Genomic DNA, 19,508 nt, shown 5'->3' with positions numbered 1-19,508 from the left:
ACCATCTACGCTGTAAAATATCAGCCGTGGTACCATTATTAGTTTAAAAATCATATTATATTATCTGTGATAAAATGTAGGTAACACAAATTATAGGTCAATATAATATATGTAGATATTTGTAGATATAATAAACATATCTTTAATAATAATTTTTGTTCATGTAATGAAATTGATTAAAATGGACTGTATATAACGAGAATTGTGAATTTTTGATATAAATACAGCCTATACTTTATGATTAATACTACGAATGAATGAAGTCTGTGAAAATTAAGTTAATTCATTCATTCAGTACCACCTGATCTAAGAAATTACCCGAATTTACGAGAAACTTGACTCATGACAGGACATATACATATTGTTCACTGACAAATAAGTAAGAGTAACTGCTTAAATGGATTTTCATATACGGTATAAAGTTATTATTAGTTCTTAATATATGAAATAAGTAATGATTATTTTACTTGACGAAAATGGTAAAAGCAACCTGCACTTTTCTTGTATGTTTTTGTATCACTGTCATCAACGATCCATATTGAAAATATTGTTTTGAAAAAAATAACATATCCGTTCCCTGGACTTAAAAAATAAGACATGGTAACACTACTTTCATTCATTAGCACTTCCGCCGTAGACAGGTCGTGGCTCTTTGAAGTCATTCATGTTATAAGCATTCGATTTCATTGATCATATTCATTCTTCTACGGGGCATCTCGTTTGCAAGACGTGAATTGAGCCGGTGATCGAATAGGAGAAAGCTATTATCTTTCCCTGGTCTTCAATTGATTCCTACAATTGGGAAAATTTGTGTTTAATCTTTAACTAAAATTTAATATTTGTAATTCTCTGAATATTGCTCTTAAGATTAAAGAGCTCAAAGATAAATAAATTTAAATAGTTGTAAGGATCGTACTGATTACTAGCTAAGTCTAAAAATTATTTGAACTGCCTTAGTGAATTCGTATACATTTCCTTTTTTGTTGATCATGTGTTAAAACAATTTAAACGAACTCATTAAACAGTTTATATTGTGATCTACATTGTGATATTGCTTGGGAAAAGCTAATGGACTATGATACGCCATTTTGTATTACAAACGGGGCGTGGCACGGTATAGTGCGACACGTCATCCACATGTTGAAATATTAAAACGCAGTACATTCACGTATTAAAATGGTAAGTTAGTTATTATTGTTAATATTGAAGAATGATAAAAACAATACGATTATAATAAATAGTGTCAATGTAGCCCACTCCCTATTCCAGTATATTGTGGACAATATATTATAAACTACGCATTTACTAAAATGACTTAATACTACCGAATAGGTAATCGTTATAGTCTAATTTCTTTGTAATGCTTATTCTATTTCACAAGATTCAATGTAAAGGGCCATATTAGGTTACGATAGAGGACTTGGCGGACATTTTGTTTCAATGTTCTCGTTCGTTCGCTCAAACATGATGTAATCAACATGTGCTCATGTGACTAATATTTTATTTAGCTAAGCTTATTATACGAGAATGATACTAATTATATCTATTTTAATATACAATACTTCGTCTTTTATAACACAAATTTTACGTTTTATATGTAGGTTATTATACCTACAATATTTGACGTTTATCAAGAAATCGTAGAATAGGTGCTAGATACGTAATTATTGAATAAGTTATATACTTATCCATACGTATCTTTTCTAAACGGCTTCAGCTATATGAAAATTAAACATCTCATAATTGACTCTTTTTGAAGCTGAATATAATACAATATCGAATATTAATATTAATTAATGGAGCCTTTTTTGTAGAGTTATAGAAAAAACCTTTTCAAGGTTTCATATGACAAAAATATATTGTTTTTTGCATAATTAACATACAACAATAAAAAAATAATTTATTAAATCATTACATTGCATGGTTAAGTTGTTTTCGTTAATGTGGTATTTTTAGTCTGCTGTTGACCAAAGCACCTTTTAATTTCAATGCTTATTTCATTACAAGGTCATAAATTTTAGTTTCATTGGATTGTATTAGTAATTACGTACTTAAATTAGTTTGAATATTAATTATCGCAAAAAGATTTTCCAAAATTTGAAATTTCGGAATGTCGATAATGATATTAACTAATTATTTCATTTAAAAGTCAAGGTTACTTTGATATCATAATTGATATTTTTAATGTACAATAAAAAATTAGCATTTAAAAGTTAGTGGTTTTTTCCTTTAATGTTAGAATTAGAAGGCGGTTGGCAACACACAACCAGAATTCAATATCTGATTTCCAGTGGCATGCATCACACATTATCTTAATAATTTAGAATAATCAAAATATGGTTTTTCATCTCCAATGAATGCAAGTATGATATGAACATGAGAAGATAAAATTTTACTTGGTGCATTCATTTACCTAAGTCAGAGTTTGAAAAAGTTTTCTCTACATAAGAACCTTGTTACGTCTTTCCAAAGTTGTTGAAATAAATAAATTGATCAACCCAATTAATGGGGACTTTCTAAAGTTGTAGACATAGAAACTTAAATTTGGTTTATATATAACTTAATTTTGATATATATATAAATATATTTTGGATGAAAACCATGTCAAACACAAATAGCTTTCAAATTAATAATAAAAAAAATTAAAAAGTTCCTACAAACTTTTGCTCGTATAATAGGATGTTAAAACATACCCAAGCTGCTTCCTATTTTGAAAAACTGAAACTAAAAATTGACAATTCAAAATTATTATTCCAGTGGGTGTGTGACTGGCTAAAGAAATGTATCTAAAGATTAGTCAGAGAAATTTATAATTTGAAAAAAATATATATCAAACTATATATCTGTGAATCATCACTATATTGAATAGTATTTAGTCTTTCTGAATTAATAATATGAATTCGGGTAATGAATCCAGAGTTATTCTGAATATGAACCAGGCCAGCCATGAACTTATATTTTGCTTGTTAATATTCAAAGAGAATAAGTAATCAAAACTTAAAATTTAATTAAAAACAATTAATTTTAAATAAGAAGTACTTTATTATCAAGTAGATATATTTTATATATCATATTAAAAACTAACTTTGCACCTGTGGCTTCGCTCTTGTGAATTGTAAAGCTTTGAACATCAAAGATTTTCAAAGAACATGCTTCTTTTACATTTTTAAAGACTAGGTGCATATATCTCATTTAATTATTTTAGCAAATTTCTTAATAAAAGACCTACATATACAATGACACATTTAATTCATATTCGAGAATTTATTTTTTATTCTCTAGTTACATGTTTCAACAGCCAGCCCTATTTTTTTTCTAATAAAATGACACTTATAAATTGAACCTAATGTTTGTCTACCACCATGGAAAATTTTGTCAAAATCTGTCCAGTGGCCCTTACGTGAACAACACATGTAAGCAATCATACAGAAAAAGCTCCCCAACCATTATCATGTAGAATGATATTAATATATATTAACTTTTATGAATACTGCATATTTTGTGTATTAAGCACCATATTATATTTTTTGTATTAGATATTTGGCGGGATGTGTCATATCTGTTTAGTTATATATTTAATAATATCCTTTTGATTTGTTGTAGCCACGGATTGAACCAATACGATTGCTGAATTGTTTGAGAGTTCTTCTTTCGGACACTGGTGGCATCAAAGATGTTTCAGTTATTGGTCCTCTTGCAAAGTAAGTAGTAAATTTTTATGTAGATTCTTTTGTCTTCATATAATTTCCCTTATTGCTATAAATCTTATTTTAAGTGAAATAAAGTGTACTCTGTTTGACGTTGTTTATAATAAATTGGTTTTCAAATTTATCATAAGTTCAGTCTTGAAATATAGTAAGTGTGATCTGTGTATCTTGCTACAAAAATTATCGTAAGTTAGCAGTAAAGAAATAATTTATACCACGGTATGGTCATGCTCCGCCAAGAAATTCGTACATTGACCTATTATAATCTATCACTATCGCTCCTGCGCCAACATAATGCGTCCTGCTCGCACGAAGGCAAAGACAGCCCTCATAAGTGATTGCAGAGCTACCTATAATGTTAATTTTTTTTGGTATGCACAACTGTCTTCTTACTTAAACAATATTTAATTTTATAAAAACATTTTGTTGAATCTCGATATTATAAGAGTTGGTTTTATATGTAAATATTATGACTAATCTAAATATATATATATATATTTATGCCAAATTTGCTCATCTCCATTTAACAACAAATCTCTATAACATTACAAAAATCCATGAAGTGTCCTAATATAGAGTACTGTATATATAATTACTTTTATAGGCTACTGTCAGCAGGCTAATAGGTCATTGTACGAAATTGTTTTTAATTGCAAACATACTGCATTACCTTCCATTATATTCGACACTTAGTGTTGTACAATAACTGAGCCAAATTTCTTTGTATTTCAGATTAATGACAACATATTCCAAAAGACTGGTGTCTAAATGTATTTATATACAGATTTTAAAGTGTACAGACTTAGAATTATTAGCTTTGTTTATGGGTTGTGGTGGTTGGCGATTAGTACATATGTGGCTAACAGAAAGTATAGTAGCACAAAATTGGCCTCTTGTACGAGAATTATTAGAATTACTCTTGCTTTGTCCTGTGGATATTGAAAGACTTAAAACTAATAATAATCCAAAACTAGTTAAAGAGTTATCAAAAGATGGCAATCATTTCGGTAAGTTTTTATTCATTAAGCTAGTTAAGAACTATGATTAATTTTTAAATATAATTTAATTTAAATTTCATAAACGTGCATAATAATAATATGCTTTTACTAATTTTGTTGCAGATATCAGAGTTTTAGCAACAAAATTAGTAGAACAATGGCTTAAAATTGTTAAAGGTGAACAAGTAACCTTAATTTCCATATCGGATATACCTCAAATTATTGCGAAGGCACAAGAAGTAAAATCAGAAGTAATTAATATTGAAACTTTTGAGAATGGAAGTGTTGAAAACTTGAATGATGCCAAATGCGATGAGTCAAATAATACCAGTTCTATAGATGCAAATGAAAATATAAAGGAAGAAAGCCCGCCTGAAGAAGAGGACACTTCTGTTGCTGATAATTTATCTGAAGTAAAAGAGACAGTTGAATCAGATAGAGAACATGAAGCTATACCTATTATTAAGTTAAGTTTAAAAAATGGGAAACAAATTATAACACATGTTGAAGTCGACAAGAGCCAGAAGAAAGATTCATCATCAGAAACTGAAAGAGTGAAGGAAAAATCAAAAAGTAAAAGTAAAGATAAAGAAAAGGGAAATTCATCTGAAAGAAAGAGCAGTAGTTCCTCTAAGTCAAGCTCTTCCAAACATTCTAGCAAATCATCTAGTTCTTCAACTGATAAAAATAGGCATCGCTCAAGTAAACATAATGATAGTAAAGAAAAATCTAAAGATAAGGAAAAGGATAAACACAGGCATAGCTCTGACAGTTCAAAGTCTAAACATAGTAGTAGTAGTAGTAGTAGTAAGAAATCTAGTTCTAGCAGTAAATCAAAAGATGATAAGGATTCAAATAGACAATCTGAAAAAGACAAAGTAAAAGATGACAAAGATAAAGCTGAAGATAAAACACAAGTACCATCAATCCACAAACTGGGCAAGATTCCAAAGCTGAGTGATGTAAAAAAAGATAAACCATCAATATCAATAGAAGTTAGGAAGCCAGATGAGCCCAAACCTAAAACAGTTAAAACATTTCATTCTAGATTTCGAAAACATGGTCTGGAAGAAGAGGTTAAACCTCCTCCATCAAGAGCGACGTTACTTAGCAATAAAAAGCCCCCCCCAGCTTTACCACCAACTGTTTCAATACCTAAAAGGCCGTCCCCTGTGCATAATGAAACCCCACCAGAAAAGAAACCTAAAATGCTTGAAATTAATGATATTAAGGAAAAGCCGGGTTCTATAAAATTAATACCGGCTAAACCAAAACGTAAGTGTGATTTCTTTTATCTTTTATTGTCATTGTTACTAATATATTTTATTTTTCCAGGAAATGCGCAACAGCCAAAACTGCTGCCAACATTTGCATCATTTTCAATATATAATTTTAAGTGTAATTTACGTCGTGGTAAGTCTAAAATGTATAACTTGGCGGGTTATTACAATTTATTTCTTGTAAAGTATTTGGTTTTTCAAATAAATGCTAAATGGAATTACACTCTTTCGTTGAATATATGGACCTGATCTGTTTAAAGATGAAATGAAATGTGCACGAATCATCATTCGGTGGAAGATCCCGAGGACTCGCCGCCGAGCCAATGGGCGTCGACGCATCAAAATGTCTTCGTCAGTCCGTTTGATGGAGAACTGATAATAGGTTCACATGAAATTACATATAACTCTGACTGTACTACACTTGCAATAAATTTGACTCGTGGAGTGGAATAAAACTCAAACTACAGGCAATATAAATACATAATTTAAAGTAACTTACGAAAAATAACTTCATATATGTCTTTTATCATTTATTACGAAACATAATTTTAAAGCAGTCATTTCTGGTTGATGAATCTGGCATAATGTTATAAAAGTCTTCTAGTCTCGAATTTTAGCATATTTAAGTGAATCCTTGTTTATCGACGCAAAAATAATATTATTTTGGTAATACTTTGCCTAGGTCCTGTCATAAAAAAGCTTTTCATACAAGCCTATAGCGCTTAAAAAAGCAGAAATCTAATTCTTTATATTTGAGGAACTGTGAATAACAAGATTTTTTTTTCAAAAAGTTAATGCAATGAACAATTGATATACCTTAGCACTGTGAAGTACCTAATGTTTCTATGAGTTTAATAAGTAGGTAGTGGAAAATTGTTTTGAAGCGATATATGTATATATGAGTATGTTTTTTTTTTATATGAAAATGAATAGAATGCTTCTTACGGCTAACTATGTAATTCTAACAGTTGTTTTGTAGGCTACGTAAGGCACAAGACTATAAAAATTTATGATTTGTGCATATGATGATTATCACAGTGGTACTGAACGTGCCAAGATTTTTATTTGACATTTCGTGCCAGTGAAGGTAACGCCTGCCAGATTAAATCTACCAGAATTAATTGCATTTTTATCTGATACAGATCTTAGCTACTGAAAATTACTGGCATAGAGATATGAAGGTTTTAAGTTATTCTTATTTTTTATCATCGTTTCTAAAATCTGCGTTTCTATCCGTTAAATTATTTGCATAAATAAAGTTACTATACAATAAAAAAAGCCAGTAATACCTTTATACTTATCAATTACAATTTCTTCAAAGAACTCGCTTTTTAATCAACGCGATAGTTCCCACATTACTGTAGTACCATAAAATGTAGGTATTTTGACTTTGCGGGTGAGTACCTACATACCCTGTTTAAATTCCATAAACAATTCATATGAAGGTCTAATACTAAATAACCAGAAGACACGAAAGATCTTTTTGCTGCTATGAACATCGTGACAATGAAAAACATTGAAATGCACGAATTGAATCACTAGTATATTATAAAAAGTTACCTTCTCTAGATTCGAGGGCATAACTAGTTGCGCTTGTTGTGTGCTAAGTTATGTTATCAATATTTTTCGAAGCTATGGAACGATGTTTTTACACAATGTAATTAAATATTTCCAAGTAGAAATGAAATCGATGACATCTTGCTCTAAAATAATAATCGCCTGGCGTGTGTGTGACCTCTTCTTTTTCAATAATCCGTCTTTTCATTGTCACGGTAGAAGCCACGGTAAGATCGTCTTGTCAGTATAATTTTTAGTTTTTTCATATTATGATTAAGACATACGCTTGACTATTTGTTCATACTCCCGTGCCTTATGACGAGAATTATTAAGTAGGTACAGCTACCGTAAAAGCAGAGACAAACATATTTATCAATTAATCTTAGCCGAAGCGAATATTACTGATTATTGCATTGAACCTTATATTACCTATCCCATGATCATATAAATACGTTATTAGAAAAGGGATCTACTTATATTTATCAAGTAGGCATGCTCCAGTGCCTATATTCGCTATATTATGATTGAAACGGTACTTAAATTAGCAATCACGTGAATAAAATTTAAATCATAGGAAAACTTTAACAAAAAGTCGTGTGGGTACATAATATTGGTAGATACTCCAAAAATTTAGAATAAGATTCGTGAGCTTGAAAAGGTTGAAAAGATCAAATTTCACACCTGAAGTCCCTAATAACCAACTATATGTAGGTACCAATACCTAATATAATATGAAAAATGTTTTTATTTATGTACTTTTAGGTTTTTTTTCGTTTGTAACGTTGATTTAGTATGATTTTTCATTAACTAAATATAAATCCGAGTTCAATAAGCAATATTAATTCTAGATACGTGTTTAAACTCGCTACTTGCAACGGCTTCCCTCGAATTGACATAAAATAATTCAGTTAGGTTTTGACTGAAAACGTAACAAACAATAAATAAAAAACTTTCTTCTTTATAAAACATACTGGAATACATAAGAGCATGTGGGAGCCATATACATATGTATATGCTTCGTATCTGTTAAAAGATTAGGGACATAAATTATTTTTTTATGATTTTCTTGCTACAATATAATATTGATTAGAATGGGCATATGAATATTCAATTGCTTTATATCGCTATATATTTTGCAACACATCTTTAGTCAAAGTTGCACTGTTATACACATGCTACTAACGTTAAATTCAAATTTTCCTTTACTTAAATCTTTAAGGTTTCTATCATAGTTTTAATTTTCATATCATAATCCTATTAGTCAGTTTTGTTACAATTGTTTTTATTATGTTTTATATATATTTTACTTTTAAAACCAGGGCCATTTAATATAAACCGCGAAAGTAAAACTCGAGAACGGCTCGACCAATTCAGCAATTTTTTTCATAGCACTAAGAAGGTTCTTAAGAAAGAAAAAATGGTTGACGCCGGGGCGGACCGCTTGTGTTAAATACAAGAGTTATAACGGAAATAGTATCTACCTAATAGTTTAATTAGTTTTGCATGTTAATTTTAAGTTAGCTTTACTACACCTAAATAAACCTCTTCTTATTTTCATTTGTATGTGTTTTTCGGTCTATTGGTAAATTGTTAGTAGATAATTATCTAGTTATGAAACTCTTACATTTATCTATCGTATAATAAAATTTAATATCAACACTTAATAATCTTAATATTTTAGTTTTATAAGGTATTTCACTTCTACTAACATTCGTTCATATCAAACATTAAATAGTATCTCTTTATATCAATCCACTCCGGCTTCATCCGTGGTACAAATACCTACCTATCGGACATTGAAAGAATTTGTGAAATTGGTACTGTAGATTCGCAGGATTTTTAAGCGCGTTCAAGTCAACAACAAAGAAACACGTCAGCTTTATATTATTAGTATAGTTAAATAGTACATGCGCTGTAAATACTTGCGTATTTGCGTAAATCATTCCGGTTTTACTAACTGTTTGTTATAGGAGCTCTCGCGTAGAAAAACAAGTAATATGCTTTCTAATTTATAAATTGTAAGTTAATATAGATAACTTCACTAATATAACCTCGGTATGTACATATACAAAGTCACGGTCATATGTAATTTAATAAGTATACATAATTGCCACTTAACAGCCAATTCATGAATCATGTATTAGCCGTTGTGAAATTTGTGATAAACTTTCTTTTTTGAAAACTGATTATCATTTAACAGTTAAGCATTAACTTGATCCAGATACAGCTTCAGTATAGAAACTTGGAATAAAAAAATTGTAACTAAAAAAAAATATTTTTTTACAAAATTCATTAACGATCTACTCCGTATTATTTATTTACTTATAGGTATATAATTTTTATACATACTTATCTGCCATAGAGACAATCAGATCGAAGTGAAGATGTACCAACAACTATATTCCAATATTTTAAGACAAATAATTGTATCTTCGATTCTATTTTAGGGTTAATATAATTGTCGACATATACATAATTTAATACACACTTAAGTTAAAGTGCTCGGTCTTGTCCAATAACTTGGCCCATTTTTATTATTATTTATATACCACAATAATTTAAATTATTTTCTTAGTAAAGGTAATACTCGAACTATATTTTTCTTTATATCAAAGATGATACTTACAACTCCATCGGTATAAATATTCGTGTTTTTATCATTAATTTACACAATTAAAAGTTGGTTACTCGGGTTCGAACCCCGACTTATTTAATCTAGTTCTTATTTAATTATTTATAATACTTATTTAATTTTTATATCCATATCCTGTACCTACCTACGTAATCTAAACATGTACGTTCTTTATTTCGCTTTCGTTAGCTGCTTCTATTTTAATTGATACATTTAAAAAAATAACTTTAGGGTGAACTTGCTTTTGCCTCCGTGCCCATAGTACACATCCGCGTACCTACTAGGTAGAAGTACCATTTCATGTTCCAAATAGAAGTAATATAAACTACAGGCTCCATTTTAAGTGACGACTTTTTGGAATATACTGGTAAATCGTAAAAGTTTAAATATGCTGCGCGTACATTACATGCCAGAATTACGAAAATTAAAAAGGAATATATTTTTTTTCTTAATGTTAGATACATTTTAATATATATGTATGTATTTGTACTTTGTTTTTCCTAAGCTAATTAATTCTATAAAACTTCCTACAGAATAAGCTTTGCCATGGTATATTTTTGTATGGTTAAAAAATTATTGTACAAATCTGACTGACGAAAGATATAGGTAGATTTAGATTTACTTTAAACAGAAAGATAAAGATCTAATACAGATTTAAAATTAACCTTTCAAATTGGTTTGTTGCATATTATTAAATTGGTTTGTTGCATATTTGTGTGTGCATATTGTTTATTTTATTAACATATAAATAAAAAGCGGTAAAATTATTGAGTAGAGTCTATCACGGTATGCTGTTGATGACGTAACTTACGTTGTATTATGAATTAGTTTTCTACCAAGAAAAAAAAGGTAATGTTTTGCCCCACCAAAATTTATCCAAATCTATGGACGAATGTTTTCTCTTATATTTAAACGGATTGCATACTTAATTTTTAATGTAACTTTTGAAAAAGATGATAGGTCTTGTTTCAGTAGAAAATCACCTAAATTAATTTTAGGGATATGGTATTTTCGGCTTCATATGATTGTATAAACAGTTTTTGAGTTGGAGAGCAGAGATATAGAGCATATTATTCATCGAATGATGTACTGAGCAATAGTATTTTTATACCTTAAGATTGATGCGTTTTTTTTTATTTGGTTTAAACGTGTATGTTTAATGTCGCGAAATATACCTGCAGTTATACATTTTATTCTTATTTATTGATAATTTTTTTTAAACAATATAAGACTTATTGTCTTATTTTCCTCAAATGTAATATGGCTGGACTATAAATTTATACTTACAATATTTTGTTTCAGCGATGGTACTTCAGGAAAGTGACATGTTCATGGACGCCCTAAATGCTTCTGCAACTAATAAAAAGGAACCAAAAAAGAGAAAGCGACGGACGAGTGGTTCTAAGGATGGTAATCCTTCAAGTGATGGATCTCCTCCACACACACCCACTATAACAAGTCCTAATAGTGAAAATAAATCTGTACCTCCAAGATTTTATCAAGATACTTTAGAAAACGATGAGAACAAAGATAATAAAGAAAAAACCGATGAAAAGAAATCCGAAAACGGTACTCCTGATATTTCTGATAGTAATACAAGTAAAGACAGTAAAATTGAAGTCGAAGAACCACACACGTTAACAATAAATGGAATAAAAGGGGTTCTTTGTTATCACAAAAGAAAAGGTCCTAAAAAAAGCATAAAATGGAAGCCTGATTCAGAATTAGAAGAAATTCAATACTTTGAACTAGACGAGACTGAGAGAGTGAATGTTACAAAGACATTTACAGATATGAAGTACTTGGAAAGAGTAAATGAACGGGAAGCATTCCAAAAAGCAAGAAATCTCATTAATGATGATGTTATGGAAGAAAAAACTAGTTGGAAACCTTTAATTCTCATAGATGCTGAAGGTCAAACTCCAGTAGAATATGGAAAGAATAGCAAAGAAAAAGATATCCAAGCAATAAGACAAAAAGGTACTCTACAACCATTGTATTTCTATAAATCTATGATTCCTGATTCACCCCTTGAACCAGATGTTGAAACACATACATATGCAGAGCCAACAATTATTCCACTTGAAGATGTAACAGGAAATCAAGATAATATAAGCGATTTCAGAAATATGCCATGGCCAGAACCTAAAGGTAATGCCCCTCCAACAACAACGAATAATACGAACGTTGCCCCAATATTTCCTACGAACATGGCGCAATTTCCAGCAAGTTTTCCTGGTCCACAGTTCCCGGGTGTACCTGGCTTTCAAGGACCTCCAATTATGCCTGGTGACTGGCCTAATGGAGTGCCACCTATGATGCCAAACGGAATGCCGCCTGGCCCAATACCAACGCCAGGTATGCCCCCTGGTCCAATGCCGCCAGGTAATTTACCACCTGGATTAATGGTACCTCCAGATAATATGATGATGGGCCCGGATATGTTTGGAGGACCTAATCCTATGTTTCCTGTCGGTCCTGACGGTTTTAATATGCAGCAAAATATGTTCCCTGTTGATTTTAATATGGGTGGACCGCAAGGACCACCAGGGCCAGATGGGTTTCCTGGGCCTGGAAATTTCCGTGGCGCTATGCGTGGGCGTGGCGCAGGCGGACACTGGAGAGGAAAAGCCCCTGGCAACTGGGACATGTCCCAGAGAGGTCGTGGTGGTCGTGGAGGAGGACGGAAAGCTGTTTGTATATATTTTCAAAGAAAAGGTTCATGTAGACAGGGTGACAATTGTTCATTTTTACATCCGGGCATTAATTGTCCATTCTAAATTTTAAGTTAATTTTAAACAGTTAGATACAATGTACATAAGATAAGAATTATAAATTAATTAATTTTTATATTTTCGCCAAAAGACTGCTAATTGTAAATATTGTACAAATAAGTGTAAATATGTAAAGTAAGTACCTATTCCAAGTTTGTTATACAAAATGGTGCAAGTAAAACATGTTACATGATAATAATTTTTTTATTTCTTTAAACACTATCACACCCAATACTAAAACTTCAAACATAATTTTGTAACACAATGCTGTTATTTCATTATCAAAGGTTTTTATTTTATTTTTTTTTTAATTATGAAAATCGATAGTATGACAGTATACTATTATGTTATATGTAGTATGACTAATTTTAAAGATAATTAAACCTATATAGTGGGTCATATTACACTGACTATGTGTGCTATGAATCGATAACCAGCTATATCAGTAGCGGCTCGAAAGTCGGAACTCGATGTGAACTTGAACCGTGGAGGGGATATGGTATGGATACTGTATCAATACATATAACATATTACAACATATTTTGAATGTACAGCATGTTCCTCATGATGTTTTTATTCGTGAAGATCTACAAATGACAATTTTTATCTCCCAAAATGTTGAGCGCATTCTCTTTGGTTTTTTTGTTCTTTGGATGGGATTCAATCCATTTGATTCCATTTTTGGTAGCTGATAAGGCAACTAAACTAACCAGATACTTGTTGAATTTACATTATCACACTATCACTCAATAATATTATAAATTAGAAAGTTTGCTTGTTTAGATGTTTGTCCGTCCATCACACTGAGAAACCACTGAAAGGATTTGATGTAATTCGATATACATACAGTGTTCGAGCTGTTTCAGGGATGGTATTTTGCGTAATTGAAAAAAAAAATAAAAGATTAAGTAATATTAGAATAAGTAAAATTATTGTAAATAGTGGGGGAAAAAACAGACGTTCGACTATTAACTAGATTGAGCACCAAAAATATTTGTTTTGGAATAATTAGACCTTTTCTTATAAACAATTGTTGCAATTTCCTTCGGTCCTGGCGAGAGATCTCCCGCTAATGATATGTAATGCGGGTGTGTGTAACGTTCTTCGGGCCTCCGGCTCCCCTTTTCATTATACGAAACACAGGAGCATGCTACTATTTGGCACCGGTTATCTGGTGGGGTATGGTACTTTCCCAGTGCGAGCTCGCCCAATTCGTGCCGATGGGTGCTTGACGACTACATTGAAAAGATAATGACTACATGATAAAGAATAATGTATGTATTCGTTTATGATTACATGATTTAATTTAAGTATTATAGCATCACTACATATCATATGTCAGAAAAGGTGGGTAAAATTAATACATAATATTTAAATACGAAAACTACTTAGATATATAAAATGGAAATTTAATAAACATTAAAATTTTACGTAACTGCTAAATATAAAATGCGATGTTAATAATTGAATATTTTTTAGGATACATAAGTAGGCCTCGGCCTACTCGTATGTCCTATACGAGCAGGCCGAGGAACTTTCGAGGAAATTAAATAATCATAAAAATAAGCATGATCATGTACAGGGCAGCATCTTCAGTATTTGATATACCAATTGTAGCTCAATGACTAGAAATACACAAATGTCCAATTCTTATGGGAATTATAGAAGATATTAATTTATTTGCTTCAACATCTACGACAAAACTACAAAACCAGACAGCATTAGTTCCGAATTTCGTCCAGAGTACCATCTATGTTATTGTTTTATACCGAAAATTTATAAAACAACTAGCTGACCCGGCAAACGCTGTTTTGCCTTACTCTTATCATTTAGAGTTATAAAAAATAGATGTTGGCCGATTCTCAGACCTACCCAATATGCTTACCAAATTTCAGAGGAATCGGTCAAGCCGTTTCGGAGGAGTATGGCAACGAAAACTGTGACACGAGAATTTTATATATATAGACTAGCTGACCCGGCAAACGCTGTTCTGCCTTACTCTTATCATTTAGGGGGATGAAAAATAGATGTTGTCCGATTCTCATAGATACCGGATAAGCACAAAAAATTTCATCAAAATCCGTCAAGCCGTTTCGGAGGAGTATGGCAACGAAAACTGTGACACGAGAATTTTATATATATAGACTAGCTGCACCCGGCAAACGCTGTTCTGCCTTACTCTTATCATATAGGGGTATGAAAAATAGATGTTGGCCGATTCTCATAGCTACCGCATAAGCACAAAAAATTTCATAAGAATCGGTCCAGCCGTTTCGGAGGAGTTTGGCAACGAAAACTGTGACACGAGAATTTTATATATTAGATAGACTAGCTGCACCCGGCAAACGCTGTTCTGCCTTACTCTTGTCATTTAGGAGTATGAAAAATAGATGTTGGCCGATTCTCAGACATACTCAACATGCACACAAAATTTCATAAGAATCGGTCAAGCCGTTTCGGAGGAGTTTGGCAACGAAAACTGTGACACGAGAATTTTATATATTAGACAATAACATAGATGGCGCTCTGCCTTATAGTGTTAGCACAGATAACACAGTACTCTGGGGCTTACTGCTTAGTAGTTACTATATATATGAATTATCTGCGATCGCTATGAACTGAGTGCCAAATTGACTTTTGAATTGTGCGAACGCGAAGTTCAACTATCAATCAGTATTCAGTATTATTCTTCTGGTATTGTTGTCGAATATAGTTTTTACAGAAAAATGTATACCGGTGTTACAATTTTTCATATTATAGCATATTGAGGGTTGATAACATTTTTTGATCAATTTTATTTCTTTAATGTGAGCCTTTTTTGTTTTTTTTCAACAGCTGTTTCGCTTTATTGCCAAGTTGTGCAAATTATTTGTAATTTTAAATTAAAAATTATACATATCGGGTTAAAGTATTTGAATTTATCAATTACTTATTTTTTCATTTTATTGGATTAACCATGTGCACAATTTACCCCTGAAGAAGACTTTCCATTGATTTAATGTTATTCATTTTTATTTATATTCATAAAGAATAATTTCGTTGATTATGCAGAGTTGGTTTTTTTTAGAAGATCCCAAAAGGCGTAAATTAAAAATACCGAAAAAAATGACGGATAAACAAATACCTCAAAAACCAGAAATTGCAACTCAAAATTGGGTGTTTTCTGTCGCCTTATCCGATTTGTCACCCAAAGAAAAATTGTTCATTACTGGAAGTACCCCTGAGCTTGGTGAATGGGACTACAGAAAAATGATTCCCTTAGAACATAATGAAAATGAAAATGTGTGGACTAAAACCATAGAAATACCTAATTATTGTGATGTATACTACAGATATGTTGTTTGTGCTGTAAATGAAGAATGCAATGATACAAGGATATGCCGTTGGGAATGTGGAATTGAACCAAGAGTTATCAAAGAAAGTATGTTGCACCCTGTTATTGATCACTTTGGTGAATATGGTGGTAATGAAATGTTAATAAGAGGCTGGCTCACATCTCAGTCTCTAGTACAATTTAAATTTATTGATAACCCCTTAAAACTTAAGAGCCGTCTTGCTGGAAGGCTTATGCACATCAAAGTTACACCTGTTAAGTTAAGTTTTGGTACTGAGCCCCATATTGAAGAGTCTTCACTAAGTACCGATACAATGGATGTAGAAACACCAGCAGGAGTCTATGTAGAAGTTGCCACTTTAGATAATGATCCTAGCCTTTGCTCTTTGCAACCACAGGAACAATTTGGGAGAGAATATAGACCTAATGATACATTATTAGTTAATGTATTTGCTCCAAATCCAAAAAATATTGCATTCCTTATTGACTTTTATTCATATAGTACTAGAGCATCAAGTGAAGATCCTCCTTGTCACATAGGATACACTTATGTTCTTCCCAATATGTTTAAGCCTTCTGAAGGTCTCTTAGAATTGCCAGTCACATGTAATATTAAGCATCGTCCCCTTGGAACAATTAATTTTGAATACCTCATAATTTGCCCTATGGAAGAAAATCTGTCTAACTTTAAAGTTACATATGCTAAGCATTGGGATCCCAATTGGACGGGTTTAGAAGTTGGACACCGAGGCTTGGGAGCTAGTTTTAAAACAAAAGAGTAAGTTTTTTTCTATTTCATGTTAATTGTTAATTAAAATACAGACCACCAAGTAAAGTTATGAGTTATCAGATAGAGATAATATTTTTGTACCATACAGTGGCTAAGTCCGCTTCCTGGTGCCGTAATAAATAAACATTTTCAGGGGAAACTCAATTCGCGAAAATACAATAGCTTCTCTTAAAAAGGCAGCTGCCAGTGGGGCAGATATGCTGGAATTTGATGTGCAACTTAGTAAAGACATGATACCTGTTATATATCATGACTTCCATGTGTGTATTTCTATGAAAAGAAAACGGGAAGTTGATTTCTCTGAAATGCTAGAGTTGCCTGTGAAAGACTTGACCTTGGAGCATCTGCAGAAACTAAAGGTATCCTGTGGAGTGAGCTGTGTGCAAACATGTTTAATTAGGTCTCAAATGAAAGCATGTTCTAAACTTACATCATTCTCAAAGAGAACTACAAAAGTACTATGTAGATTACATGTCTAAGAGACCAAGGTCTTTTCTTTTGTTTATTCTACTTTTAGAGTAATATATAAATACATATACAGGTGTAATTTTGACATAATACATAATTTTGTAAATAATAAAAGTCATTACATATTTATTCATAAGGTAGCTCCTTGTCCCTTGATAACAGGCAATTGATAAAAAATTATTTACATTTAATATGCAAAACGGTCCAAAACTTCTGAGCAAGTTGATGATGAAGTAAAAGGTTTATTTTTTTTTTGAAAGGTGTACCACTTGGTAGAGGGTCGAAATCATGAAATTTTGTTTTATGATGAAGATTTAGAAGAGCATCAACCATTTCCAACTCTTAAGGACACCCTCGAGGCCTTGGATGAACATGTAGGGTTCAATATTGAACTCAAATGGACAATGGAGCTCAAGGATGGCACATTTGAATTGAATAATCCATTTGATATGAACACATATGTGGATAAGGTATGAACTGATGAACATTTTTATTTAAAGATACAAAAGTAATTACAAAAGGTAAAAAGAATGTTAAACAACGTTTTGTGTGATAATTAAAGTTTTCTTAGAATTTTTTTTCTATTATAATATATTATAATATATTATAAACTATTCATAAAAAACAGGTGCTGGAGGTAGTTCTGAAGTATGCACGAAGCCGACGAATCGTATTTTCCTGTTTCAACCCCGATATTTGTACAATGGTGCGGTATAAACAAAACAAATATCCCGTTATGTTCCTCACTGTCGTAAGTATTGTTTACTGAAACACGATGACACATTCTTTGACTTTGCGCGCTTGGCTATTGACCTTTACTCACACTACTTTATCCACTCAATGAAATAAGCCCAATCAAACTTTATTTCTTTTTTTAAAAACAGTATTGAACTTTCGTGGATATTATTTTTAAAAAACTTTTATGAAGAATTATTATTATAACTCAGTTATGTGCTGTTTATGGCATATTATTTCAAGTTCTCATTTAGTAGCTTTAACATTTGTTTTCATGTTTTTTTTCGCAGGGTGTGTCTGAAAAGTATCCCCCCTACCGTGATCCCAGGTGTCTGTCCATCCCTGCAGCCGTTCAAAACGCTATCAGTTCCGATATTCTCGGTATCGTAGTTCACACGGAAGATCTACTTCGAGACCCAACGCAAGTACGAATTCAACTTACTCTATCTAATTTTTAATACCATTGAAATGTTATTTTTCTTATCAAAAACTGATATTTTACCTGCTTATATTTATTTCAACATATATTTTGTTACTTATTATTCGTAGACTTTATTATGGATACTTCAATTTCAAAATGCGCATATTTAGGTTTTTCTCACATTCGAATTGAGGTCTAAAATACACCCACTAAATTAGAAAACACAGTTGACCTGTAGTGTATTTTTGCGAGCATCCAATGTTCCTCGTGCCGCCAACTGAAAATAGCGCAAGGTCAATGCGCTATTCAATATGAATGCAGATATTTTAAAGAATATTACAATTTATTTACTGTGTTAATCTATAACTTAATGTTGTTTCATCCAGAACTATGTATGCTTGATTTAGTAATAAAACTTCTCGAGCGATTTTTTTTTAATTAGTATTGTCGGATATTATGAACTCCGTTATTTTAGTTTTTTATTATTCGCTATGTTAATCGTATTATGTAAAGTATAGCAAGAATGTAAATATACCTACGAAATTAGAAATTTATAAAAACTGTTTGAAACTTCATAACATATGTGCACAATAGCTTAATGAACAATAATACCCATATAAAATTCAGTTAGTTTTGGTTTGTGGTGTAGACCATTAATACATTTTATTTCATTTATTTATCAAGCCTCACCAACAGTGTACACATTAATCTTAAAATAATTAATTCTTAACATAAATTGCGTTGATACATATACACCAATACAGGTACGGACAAAAGCAATTAAACTTATGCTGGTTTTATTTTTATATCTA

At 31.4% G+C, this 19,508-nt stretch overlaps 2 protein-coding genes across 5 annotated transcripts in view; both read left to right on the top strand.

Moving 5' to 3' along the window:
- The first annotated feature begins 700 nt into the window (after positions 1 to 700).
- Positions 701 to 13,144, top strand: LOC119832180 (serine/threonine-protein phosphatase 1 regulatory subunit 10-like). Its single transcript, XM_038355800.1, has 5 exons — positions 701 to 1,179; positions 3,604 to 3,701; positions 4,440 to 4,714; positions 4,829 to 5,980; positions 11,477 to 13,144. The coding sequence occupies exons 1-5, from the start codon at positions 1,177 to 1,179 to the stop codon at positions 12,952 to 12,954; spliced, it is 3,006 nt and encodes a 1,001-aa protein (XP_038211728.1). The 5' UTR covers positions 701 to 1,176; the 3' UTR covers positions 12,955 to 13,144.
- A 2,418-nt stretch (positions 13,145 to 15,562) lies between these two features.
- Positions 15,563 to 19,508, top strand: part of LOC119830561 (glycerophosphocholine phosphodiesterase GPCPD1) — a 6,687-nt gene continuing 2,741 nt past the window's right edge. Inside the window, exons 1-6 of one of the 4 annotated variants that reach the window (XM_038353648.1) lie at positions 15,563 to 15,755; positions 16,000 to 17,060; positions 17,206 to 17,431; positions 17,801 to 18,010; positions 18,169 to 18,291; positions 18,566 to 18,700. In XM_038353648.1, coding sequence (XP_038209576.1) covers positions 16,054 to 17,060; positions 17,206 to 17,431; positions 17,801 to 18,010; positions 18,169 to 18,291; positions 18,566 to 18,700 — 1,701 coding nt within the window. In that variant the 5' untranslated portion in view covers positions 15,563 to 15,755; positions 16,000 to 16,053. Of the gene's footprint in view, positions 15,756 to 15,993; positions 17,061 to 17,205; positions 17,432 to 17,800; positions 18,011 to 18,168; positions 18,292 to 18,565; positions 18,701 to 19,508 lie in introns of those variants that run through there. The other 3 variants (XM_038353639.1, XM_038353631.1, XM_038353625.1) reach the window with 3 other exon arrangements.

The sequence above is a fragment of the Zerene cesonia genome, chromosome 1 (genome assembly GCF_012273895.1).
Source record: "Zerene cesonia ecotype Mississippi chromosome 1, Zerene_cesonia_1.1, whole genome shotgun sequence".
In the NCBI taxonomy this organism is placed as follows: Eukaryota; Metazoa; Arthropoda; class Insecta; order Lepidoptera; family Pieridae; genus Zerene; species Zerene cesonia.
Note: the sequence above shows the minus strand (reverse complement) of the source record. Positions and strands in the feature narration are given on the sequence as shown.